This window comes from Zea mays, chromosome 8 (genome assembly GCF_902167145.1).
Source record: "Zea mays cultivar B73 chromosome 8, Zm-B73-REFERENCE-NAM-5.0, whole genome shotgun sequence".
In the NCBI taxonomy this organism is placed as follows: Eukaryota; Viridiplantae; Streptophyta; class Magnoliopsida; order Poales; family Poaceae; genus Zea; species Zea mays.
Window position 1 is genome coordinate 105,462,781 of NC_050103.1, and position 11,262 is coordinate 105,474,042.

General features: G+C 50.4%; 1 protein-coding gene across 1 annotated transcript; it reads right to left on the reverse strand.

Moving 5' to 3' along the window:
* Positions 1-393: 393 nt before the first annotated feature.
* Positions 394-2,871, reverse strand: LOC103635646 (NAC domain-containing protein 35). Its single transcript, XM_020542632.1, has 3 exons — positions 2,423-2,871; positions 1,932-2,209; positions 394-1,242 (listed from the first exon to the last, which is right to left on the reverse strand). Exons 1-3 carry the CDS (start codon positions 2,712-2,714, stop codon positions 535-537), a joined length of 1,278 nt encoding a protein of 425 aa, XP_020398221.1. The 5' UTR covers positions 2,715-2,871; the 3' UTR covers positions 394-534.
* Between the last annotated feature and the right edge of the window lie 8,391 nt (positions 2,872-11,262).

Consider the following 11,262-nt stretch of genomic DNA (forward strand, 5'->3'; position numbering starts at 1 on the left):
AGCTGTCGCAATAATCACATGAATCATTCCATGGATGCCAAGACTGGATCTGAAAGAATACACCACTCCTGTGGGCATATATGCGAAGCTTTTTATCTAACCTTGTCCACCCCCCTGCAAGTCGTCCTCCCAATCATGCAGAAAGAAACAAACCCTGCTGCAACGGTCTGCGTCCAATCATCCTTACATTATTTCATGTGTCTTAGCTCCTTGCAGTAGTTTAATTAACTGTAAAATTAAACCTACCAAAACCTTTTGGGATTTTTTTAAAAAATACAGCAACTCTTAATACTACTACTAGTTGTTAAAGGGACACATGGAATAAGGAGTAGTTAAACCTGCATGCAATTGTTTTTAGTGATCCCATTATGCTTAGAGATCACATATCTTCAGTAGTTCTGAATATAATCCTCATCATTTATTAGTATTCTTGATCGTATTTACTAGTGGACATGCATGAGCTGTATATATGTTAACCTACACTGATGGCAGGTTTTCAGAACATATATATATATATAACAGTGAGTTTTGGGCTCACTTAAAACCAGAAGTGTTATTGTAATCCCGTCCTGTCGTGTCAGGTATCTGGTTCCAGTCCCAGCTAAGCTTGTCAGCGACTGAAGACGATGGCGGCGCCACGATCGGCAGCGCACCAAGCGGCATCGTTTGTAGCATTGGCGGTGGCGGCGGCGTCAGTAATGGGAGGAGGTGGCCGCCCGTCGCGGCCGAGAGGTTGGCGTAGGCCTGGCTGTGACCAACCAGCGTGCTCAGCTCGTCGACGGACGACCTTGAGCTGCCGGCCGCCATAGGCCCGGCGGCGGCGGCCATGTTGAAGAGCGAGTACGAGGAGGCAAAGGCAGCCTCCGCGCCCTGTGCCCATTCCGGCACAGCTTCCGCTGTTGAGATTGAGATCGTTGTCGCCGGCGCGTACGTACATGGGCTTGGGTGAGTCAGAAGCTGCTGCGGCGCGCTGTGCACGGTGACCACTTGGTCCATCATGGGCGCCGGCGGTGACGCAGACGAGCATTCTCCTTGGAGCAGATGGAAGCTGCTGAGCTGCTGCGTCGGTGACAGTGGCGTCGACGACGGCGACGGCGACGATCCGTGACGAATGACCGTCGGCGCACCAGTGCGGGACGAGGTCCGCCGCGCCGAGGAAGCGAATTGGGTGCTGGAGGATGACTGCCCGTGGGTGTCGTCGATGCCGGAGCGCTTGTAGACGCGGCAGAGAGAGATCTCGGACTGTATCATCAGTTATCACGCACCGCCAGAAAAATAAATGGTCAGTATCCATGCATGCACTTCTTCTTGGAAAGATAAATGGAAAGAAATGTACTCTAGGAAACCGAAGAAATCAGCACATACCGAACATTCAAGGAGACGATCGAGTTCATATATTGACAGCAAAGAGTCAGAAATTAAGAGAAGAGACGGCGCGCGATAACGAAGAAGTTCAATATTAATTGGTTGGTGTAGGTACGAGCGATCAAGTGCTTAATAAATTAAAGTTCAGATCTGAGTGATTGTTTAGCAAAAAGGAAGTTGATCACTTTAGCTTGATGACTGATGGCCGAGGGCTGCAAAGATCTTGCAGAATCCGGACGATGGAGAACATGGTATATCTAGCAAGGAGAGGAATTCTGGAGTTTGGCTTTTTGTACATGTCCGGTGGTGCGCAAATGTGTGCCAAAAAGCGAACCCTAGCTCGTGTAGATCTGAAAAGAAAAAGGAAAAATAGGCATCCGCATCTTGCATATAGATACAAATCATGCGACCAAAGTAAAAGCACCGAACGAAAAAGCAGGTCAAATGATTAGTGTTAAGTATTAACCACACACCAATTTCGAAAAAAAACATTTTTTTTGAATTGGAAGCGACGACGAAACAGGCAAGAACTCCACAGTCCACACGCAAATTAAAACTGACCTCACCTTGGGAATGAAAGGATCGGCGTCGGTAGGTGGTGGCGGGAGGCGGTACTCGTTCATGATCCAGCTGCTGCGGACGCCCTTAGGCGCCTTGCCGGAGTAGAACACGAGCGTCTTCTTCAGCCCGATGGGGCGGCTGTTCTCGCCTCGGATCATCCGGTCAGCGCCGGTCGCCTTCCAGTACCCGGACGCCGTCACCCGGTTCGGCCGGTCTCCGTTCCGGTACTTACGGTCCCTCGGCACGTAGAAGAACCACTCCTTCCCGCCCATCACCGCCATTGCTGGTGGCGCCGTCGTCGTCGTCGTCCGGCCGGGGAGCGAGCAATCCAGATCACCGCGCGCGCAAACAATTGTACAGCGGATTAATTTAATCAGCCAAGACGTCGAGATCCAATTCAGTTTCAGGCTAATAACCAGCTAGCTAGCTGATCAAGCAGAGAATCGAAGCTTGCGCGCATAGATGCATGCATTAGTAACTGATGATCGATGGTTACCTGGGAGCTCCCACGGGTCGAAGCGGTAGAGGTCGAGGAAGGCGATGAGCTCGACGTTGAAGCGTTTCCCTTCGACCTTGCGGCGGAGGTAGAACTCGATGAGCTCCTCCTCCGTGGGGTGGAAGCGGAACCCCGGCATCACCACGTCGTTGTCGTGCGCGTCCACGGCCGCCTCGCGGGCTGCTGCACCTGCACCCACCGCCACCTCCGCGGCCGCCTCTCCTCCTGCTGCTGCCGCAACAACGTTGCCGACGGCGGCGGCGCCGTGCCCGTCGTCGAGGTCTCCGCTCATGGCATAGCGCGCGCCAGAAGCGACGGCGAGCCAGCGGGGGCTAGGGCAACGCCAAGAAATGCGCCAAGGAGAAGGAGGAGGCGTAGAATTTGGGCCGGGGGGTGCGAGGCGCGCGAGTGGGAGAAGAGGATAAGAGGGTGGTGCTCGCACGACTGATGATGAAATGATGCATGACACATACTGGAGTGGAGGTTTTTGGTCCTTTTTGCTTGTAGCCACAGTAGCCAGTACCCACTTGACGATGGCTCTACCGCCTTTTTCTACCCTCTAGAGATCTGTGGTGAGGGCTGCTGGAACCCTTGCACATTTTGCTGTAGATGTGTGGCTGCTTGCTATGACGAACGCACGTTCATGTGCAGAATATTAAATATGTGTGAATCATTCATTGTTTTTGCTGCAGATAGTGTCGTCTTGTTCATTTAATGATTTTTAAATAATCCTGTTGAACTTTTCCTAGCTAGGTGAACATCTTGCATGCCTGGATAGTTGGATATATGGAGCTGATTTATTTGTTGCACTACCGGAATCAATAGCTTCGCCGAGTGCCGGAAGCACTCGGCGAAGCCCTAAAAACACTCGGCAAAGGCTTTGCCGAGTGTAACACTCGGCAAAGAAGGCTCGGCAAACAGTGCATCGGCAAAGACTTCTTTGTCGAGTACTTTTTCTCGGGCACTCGGCGAAGATCTTTGCCGAGTGTCAGGGAGCACTCGGCAAACAAAAGCGACCGTTACGGCGCCGGTTGACGGAGACGGCGGCTTTGCCGAGTGTCACCGTTGACACTCGGCAACGAAGATATCTTTGCCGAGTGTCCTCCTGGCAGCACTCGGCAAAGCCGCCTTCTTTGCCGAGTGCCATTTGGGACACTCGGCAAAGAGCCCGCCAGGGAGGGTCCCCATGTCAGGCTCTTTGCCGAGTGTCCCAATTGGCACTCGGCAAAGACGACCTCTTTGCCGAGTGCCAGCGACATAACACTCGGCAAAGAACCTAAGCCGGTGCCCAGGTCTGTGCTCTTTGCCGAGTGTTATGACCCAGACACTCGGCAAAGAGCCTCTTTGCCGAGTGTTACACTCGGCAAAGTGACCAGTATGTACCTTTTTTATTTGTTTTTTGTTTTCCATCCACACAAACAGAAGATATCACATATATATCACATATATACATCACAGATATCATCACAGACATAAATAGCCAACACAAACATAAAACCGTGACCACAAACATAAATATCCATCACAAACATAAGTGTTCAACACAAGTATTAAACACAAACATAAGTCTCAAACGTCGCAAGCTCTCACATAAGTATCAAACAGAAACATAAGTATTATACATAAGTTCTGAAGTCTAAAACAATGACTCATGGAGGTGGGCGGTTTGGCCGGGGTTGCGTTGGGCTGAACCCTTCCGGAGGGTTGTTGGATGCCGCCCCAGATTGGCCCTGCACAGAGAAGAGATAGCATGTGTTATACCAGATGCATTACAAACATCTAACTACAATTTTGATACTCACAGGAGTGTGGAAGAGAGTAGGGTCAACTGGGGGGAACAATGGAGGTGGCGGAGCGATGCCCTGTGCGGCGCCAAGGCTCTGCATGTACTGGAACATCTCCGCCATCCTCTGATCAGCCGCCGCCCGCTCCGCCATTATCCTCGCCTCCATCTCTTCTAGTTGGGTCTGTAATATTACAAGCCAACGTTATAGTAACTCAAATACTAGATATATAACTAAAGGAAGGACGAGTTATAGAAGTACTAACCTCGAGTTGCTGTATGCGATGATGTGAGCTGTCGTGCCGAGGTCGAATGGCTGGGCTCGAGCCCGTGCTCCTTGCTCTCACCTGAGACAGAGTGGGAGTGGAGGACGAGTCGATTGCCCCGTCGGCAATCCAGTACCGCCCATGTCTCTTGCCTCCTCCGACCCTCATGAGCACATCGGGGTCGATAGGCTCGGTGCTCGGATCATAGTCTGGGCCATGGACCTCCTGCGCCATGGCGGTGTAGTCATGGAGGCGGCTGTAGACGGCGGGGTTGGTGTAGGCCTCGGGCCCGTCATCCGGGTTGTAGGTGACGTCGGACGTCGCCTTACCCTTATGGGCCATAGCATAGGCCGAGAAGGTGGAACAAGGCCTGCCACCATGTGACGCCGACTGCAACGAAAACCAACGAGATAGTTAGAAATAATATCTAACTTAGTGCTATATATCTAAATAAAAAAGGTGGCGTACCCATGCTTCGGCATATTGGCCCAGGCTCCGGCTGCCTTGGTGGTGCGAGGGGCCTTGCATCTGCAAACGCCGTTCCCGGCTAGCTGTGTGCGCCTCGTCCCACTCAGCCGAACACCACCTATCCACCATCTGCTCCCAGCAGAGAGGATGTGCGGCGCACCAATGTGGAATCACCTGCAAAGTAAACACATAAAGTGCATATCAGAAGATAAAATAAAATTCATGCATGGAGTACTGGTACCAAACATGCATGACTTTACCTGCAGGTACTGCTCCCTGGTCAACGACATGGTTCGGGCTTGAGGTTTGGTCACCTTCTCCCCAAGGACGGAGCCGTGGTAGGTGATGATGGCCTGGATGCGGGCCTCATAGTGCATGTCCACGACGAGCTTCTTACAGCACGTGGTGGCCACCACATCCGCCCTAGCCTCGTATCCAGCATCGCATCTGAAGAAATCCCGCATACAAAAACGATGTATCCATACATTATTTCAAGAATTTGCAACGAATGTGACATATTTTATATTATACTAAGACTTACCCACAGCTCTTGCTTCACCCGCTCCGCCTTGTTATTGAATTCCCTGCCGTCCCGGTCTACTGCATCGGGGGCGACGGCGTAGTGGTCGAAGGTGAAGGCTGGGCCCGTCACTCCGGCGTACTCCACAAGTCCAGGGAAGTGTTCCCTACACAGCAGGCCGAGGATGTTGTTGGGGGGGGCGACGATGACCCCCAGCATAATCCAAAACCGTCCAAGACCTGTCCAAGTGATAAATAAAAAGTATTAGTTTATATTATGATTTTGAACACATAATATGAACAAGAATGAAGAACATAAAGTTACATACCTCTCCCCTTCCGGCCGAATCAACGGCCGTCTGTCCCGAAGTATGGGACGCGGCGGGAGACTCGCGGGGCCTCGCAGGTAGATGCTCCTCGAACTAGAGCCGCCTGAACCTGAGGCGTCCTGCTGCTGGTCGTCGTCGTCCTGCTGCTGGTCGTCGTCGTCCTGAGGCGCCGCCTGCTGCTGCGCTGCCTGCTCTGCCTCGTGCTGCTGCGCTGCCTGCTCTGCATCGTCCGCCGTCCTACTCCTCCTCCCCCTCCTCCTCCTCAGGAAACCGCCCACCATATTTGTCCAACAACCTGCAATTAAGAGTAAACAAATAAGCACATATAAAAAGATGTATTTAAAAACAGGTGCGAAATAAAAAGTCATATAGCATTACATCGATTAAAAATAATCTTCATATGTGTCGGGGTTAGCCGGATCAAAACTCTCATCATCACTATCAAGCATTTCAATCTCAACACCATCGGAAGACGCAACCTCATCATTGCCTTCAAGGATTACTAAGTCATTATCATTTTGCACCTCATCATCCTCCTCATCAACAACCATTTCAATATCTATGTCCATTCCGATAGCTTCTGTTAAGTCTATCTCAAATCGCCCTTCTAGCCCATCTTCTTGGAAGAACTCTCCATCATATGTGTCCGGGTCTAAGTTGTAATCTTCATCGTTAGGAACAGGTAACCTCCCATGCGGTGATACCTTATACACAACATCCCAACCCTTAAGATGTTCTTTCGTTTGACACGCATATGGGAGATAATACACTTGTGTGGCCTGTTGGGCCACGATATAGACATCGTCTCCTGCTAAGGTGGAATCTTGTCGAATTTCGACTATCCCAAGATTAGAATGTGTCCGTCTCGTCACTTGAGGGTCAAACCAATGACATTTGAATATCACTGGAGTAAGAGGTTTGGAACCATAAAAATTGAGCTCATATATTTCTTCAATTCGTCCAAAATAATCGACATTGTCAAGCCCCGGCGTAAAGACTCCAAAACACGTTGTTTTCCGATTGGGCCGACTTTGGTCGTAGTGTGTTGTGCGAAAACGGTATCCATTGACGTCATACCCAGAATATTTCTTGACCCTATAAGCAAAGCCGTTGGCTACTTGTCTCAACTCGGCACTCATAGACGGATCTCTTTGGCCCTGCAAGTATTCGCAAGTTAAAAGACGCTAAATTGAGTTCAAAGGCGTATCTCTTTTACAAACTAAGCACGTACCTTACGTTTGAACCAGGAAATGAAATCGGGCAACCCATTTCTCGCACCCTTTCTAAGAAGAGCGTCATATTCCTGTGGAGTGGGGTCCCTTGATCGACGCCAGAATTCATGAAGAAATTGTTCCATGTATGGCGTCACCTCTTCAAGGTTGGTCAATACGTATAGCATGATATGTCGCCACTCTTCATGTGTCAGGGTCTTCGTGGTCGAGCCACTTGCGCTTCCGAGTTGGCCTCGAAATATGCTAAGGTTCGATTCATTGTCGCCATCATTGTAACGAGGGGGTGGATTATGCACGCTCGGCAGTTTGTCACCATAATAAGTTGTTGTCCTCTGGGCCCTGCTTAGGACGAAATCGGCCTTAGGCCTTCTCCATGTCTTTCCGCCACTTGGCGGCTTCATCTCTAGTTTTGGTCTATCACATAACGCTGCCAGATCCACTCTTGCCTTCACATTATCCTTTGACTTATCAGGAATGTCCATAATTGTTGCCCACAGTGCCTCGGCAACATTTTTTTCAGTGTGCATCACGTCAATGTTGTGTGGAAGGAGCAGGTCGTCATAATAGGGGAGCCGAGTCAAACCAGACTTATGTGTCCACATATGCTGCTCACCATATCCCACAAAACCACCTTCTATATTGGCCACGAGCCCATCTATTTGTTGACGAATTTCGGCACCAGTCATCGTTGCAGGTGGGCGGTCTGTCACTACGACACCTTTCGTAAAGTTCTTGATGTCTAGGCGGAATGGATGGTCAGCAGGAAGAAATTGTCGATGTTTATCGAAGGACGAATATTTGCCACCCTTTTTCAACCAAATGAACCTAAGAGCTTCCTTGCAAACTGGGCATGGGAACTTACCGTGAACACACCAGGCACAGAATAGCCCATACGCCGGTAAGTCATGCATGGAGTACTGGTACCAAACATGCATTCTGAAGTTTGTCTTCGTAGCTCGGTCATACGTCCATACCCCTTCCTCCCAGGCACGTACCAATTCATCGATCAAAGGCTCCATATACACGCCCATTTTGTTGCCCGGGTGTCCTGGAATTATCAACGACACGAATATATTCTGCCTTTGAAAGCACACACCAGGGGGGAGATTGATTGGGATAACAAACACGAGCCAACATGTGTACGGGGCAGCGCTCATTCCATAGGGATTGAACCCATCTGTGGCCAACGCAACACGTACATTACGAGCCTCTTCGGCTTTCTCACGGTGAATGTCATCAAAGTGTTTCCATGCTTCACCATCTGATGCGTGCACCATCTTGTCAGGATTGTATCGTTTTCCATTTTTGTGCCATGTCATCTGTTTCGCGGATTCCTCAGTCATGTAAAGGCGCTGGATCCTCGGTATGAACGGAAGGTGTCGTAGGATTGTCAAGGGGATGTCGAGCTGCCTCTTCTGTCCATCACTAGAGTCTACCTCCATAAACCTAGACGAATTACACTTGGGACAGTACTTTGCCTCTGCGTATTCTTTCCTAAATAGCATGCAGCCCTTCGGACAAGCATGAATCTGCTCATACGTCATCTTGAGTGCACGAAGTAGTTTTTGTGCCTCGTACATGCTCTTTGGCATAACGTGATCATCCGGAAGCAGACTCCCAATAACCGTCAACAAGCCATCGAATGCGTCTCTACTCATGTTGTACTGCGACTTGAATGCCATTACACGCCCAATGGCATCCAGTTGAGAAACCTTTGTCTGGCCGTGAAGGGGTTTCTGTGCCGCGTCGAACATGTCGTAGAACGCCTTTGCAGTCGGCTCTGGCTCGTCATCCATACATCCTCCCGTGTATTGTGCCTCCTGATAGTCGTTCAACATATCTGCTACCCCCGCATCCGCGTCATAATCCTCGACACGTTGTCTCAACACCTCCTCTCTCGTACGATGCGCTTCACCATGAAATATCCACCGAGTATAGCCCGGCGTAAATCCATTCTTCCAAATATGTTCTACCATGACCTTCTTTGGTTTTCTTTTCCGATTGTCACATTTGCCGCACGGGCATGGGACTAGCTTCGCCCCTTTAGCAGCTTCGCCATATGCCCGTTCCACGAAATCATCGGTCTTTCTAATCCATTCAGTGGTGACATCGTTCCTTCCTCTACGGCCCGTGTACATCCACTCACGGTCCTCCATCCTCTAACAGAAGCCTAGCAACAGAAAATTTCGGCAGCACCTCCCCTGCACGGGGAGGTTTCAAAATCCTGCAAATAAAACTATCAGCACGATGGCTGACATCCACGCATAATTCAACGGCACGATGGCCGGCAATCCACAATACTACATATTAACCTAATCATGCACGTATATAACTAACTTAATAGTAAAACTAATCATTTCATATAAATCATACACGTATAACATAAATCAAGTAATCACCTTAGAGGTTTCGGCACGGGCGAGGCGACGGGGCGCGGGCGAGACGACGGTTCGCGGGCGAGGTGTCGGGTCGCGGGCGAGGCGTCGGGTCGCGGGCGAGGCGTCGGGTCGCGGGCGAGGCGCCTGGCGGGCGAGGCGCCTAGCGGGTGAGGGCACGGCGGGGAAACGGCGGGGTCACGACGGACGAGGAGTGCGGCGGGGGCACGGGCGGGGGCGGTGGGCGGGGCCGCGGCGGGGGCACGGGCAAGGGCGAGGGGTTAGGCGAGGGGCACGACGACGGGCGAGGGCGCGACACGACGAGGGGCACGGCACGGCGAGCGCGGGCAACGACACGGCGAGCGCGGGCACGGCGGACGCGGCTTCGGCGAGATCGAGGGCGAGCGCGGGCGCGCGGCGGCGGCACGGGAGCGCGCGCGGGCGAGGGCGCGCGGAGGCGGCGCGGGCACGGGCGCGCGGCGGCGCGGGGACGCGCGCGGCGGCGATGGCGCACGGGCGCGCGCGGCGGCGGCGGCGCGGGCGATGGGGCACGGCGGCGGCGCGGCGCGGGCGCGAGGTACGGCACGGCGGCGACGGCGATGGCGCGGCGACGGTGAGGGCGCGGCGGCGACGACGTTTGAGTGAGTGAGTGAGAGAGAGAGTGAGGAAGAAGAAGCATTCGGCCGTTGTAATAGGGCGCTTTGCCGAGTGCCTGTGATCTGGCACTCGGCAAAGTTTTTTTTAATTTTAAAATAAGCTTTGCCGAGTGCCAGATCGCTGGCACTCGGCAAAGCATTCTTTGCCGAGTGTCCCGTTGGTGACACTCGGCAAAGACTCTTTCCCTATTCTTTGCCGAGTGCCACGCAGCTGGCACTCGGCAAAGGAAGCTTTGCCGAGTGTCTTATCCAGACACTCGGCAAAGTATATTTTTATTTTTTTGATTTTGTCTCCCAAACTTTTTGTGGTATGTTCCTACACTATGTAGACCTACATGTATCATTTGTGGACAATTATAACATAGTTTTCAATCATTAGTAGATTTAGTTTGTTTTTTTGAAATTCTTCGGAAAATTCAAATTTGAACTGCAGGTCACTCGAAACTTGGAAAACCGTGCATGAAAAAATGATATTCATGTTACTTAGCATAAGTTACGACCGATTTCAGATGCGTACCGGAAACTTCGAGCAACATGCTCACTAACCATGGTCGTGAACTTGGCATCCACGTGTTTAAAAATTGTATAAAACACAAACAAAGTCAGAAAATCATGAAACTTGTCCCCGTGTCATGATATCATATGTATAGGCTGTGATAAAAATTTTAGAATGTTTGGAGAAAGTTGTGAGACACTATGTGTAGAAACCTAAGAGATCCACATTGAAACTCTATGATTTCATGTGTAGTCCTCTTAGGTTTCTACACATAGTGTCTCACAACGTTCTTCAAATACTCTAAAATTTTTATCACAGCCTATACATATGATATCATGACACGGGGACAAGTTTCATGATTTTCTGACTTTGTTTGTGTTTTATACAATTTTTAAACACGTGGATGCCAAGTTCACGGCCATGTTTAGTGAGCATGTTGCTCGAAGTTTCCGGTACGCATCTGAAATCGGTCGTAACTTATGCTAAGTAACATGAATATCATTTTTTCATGCACGGTTTTCCAAGTTTCGAGTGACCTGCAGTTCAAATTTGAATTTTCCGAAGAATTTCAAAAAAACAAACTAAATCTACTAATGATTGAAAACTATGTTATAATTGTCCACAAATGATACATGTAGGTCTACATAGTGTAGGAACATACCACAAAAAGTTTGGGAGACAAAATCAAAAAAATAAAAATATACTTTGCCGAGTGT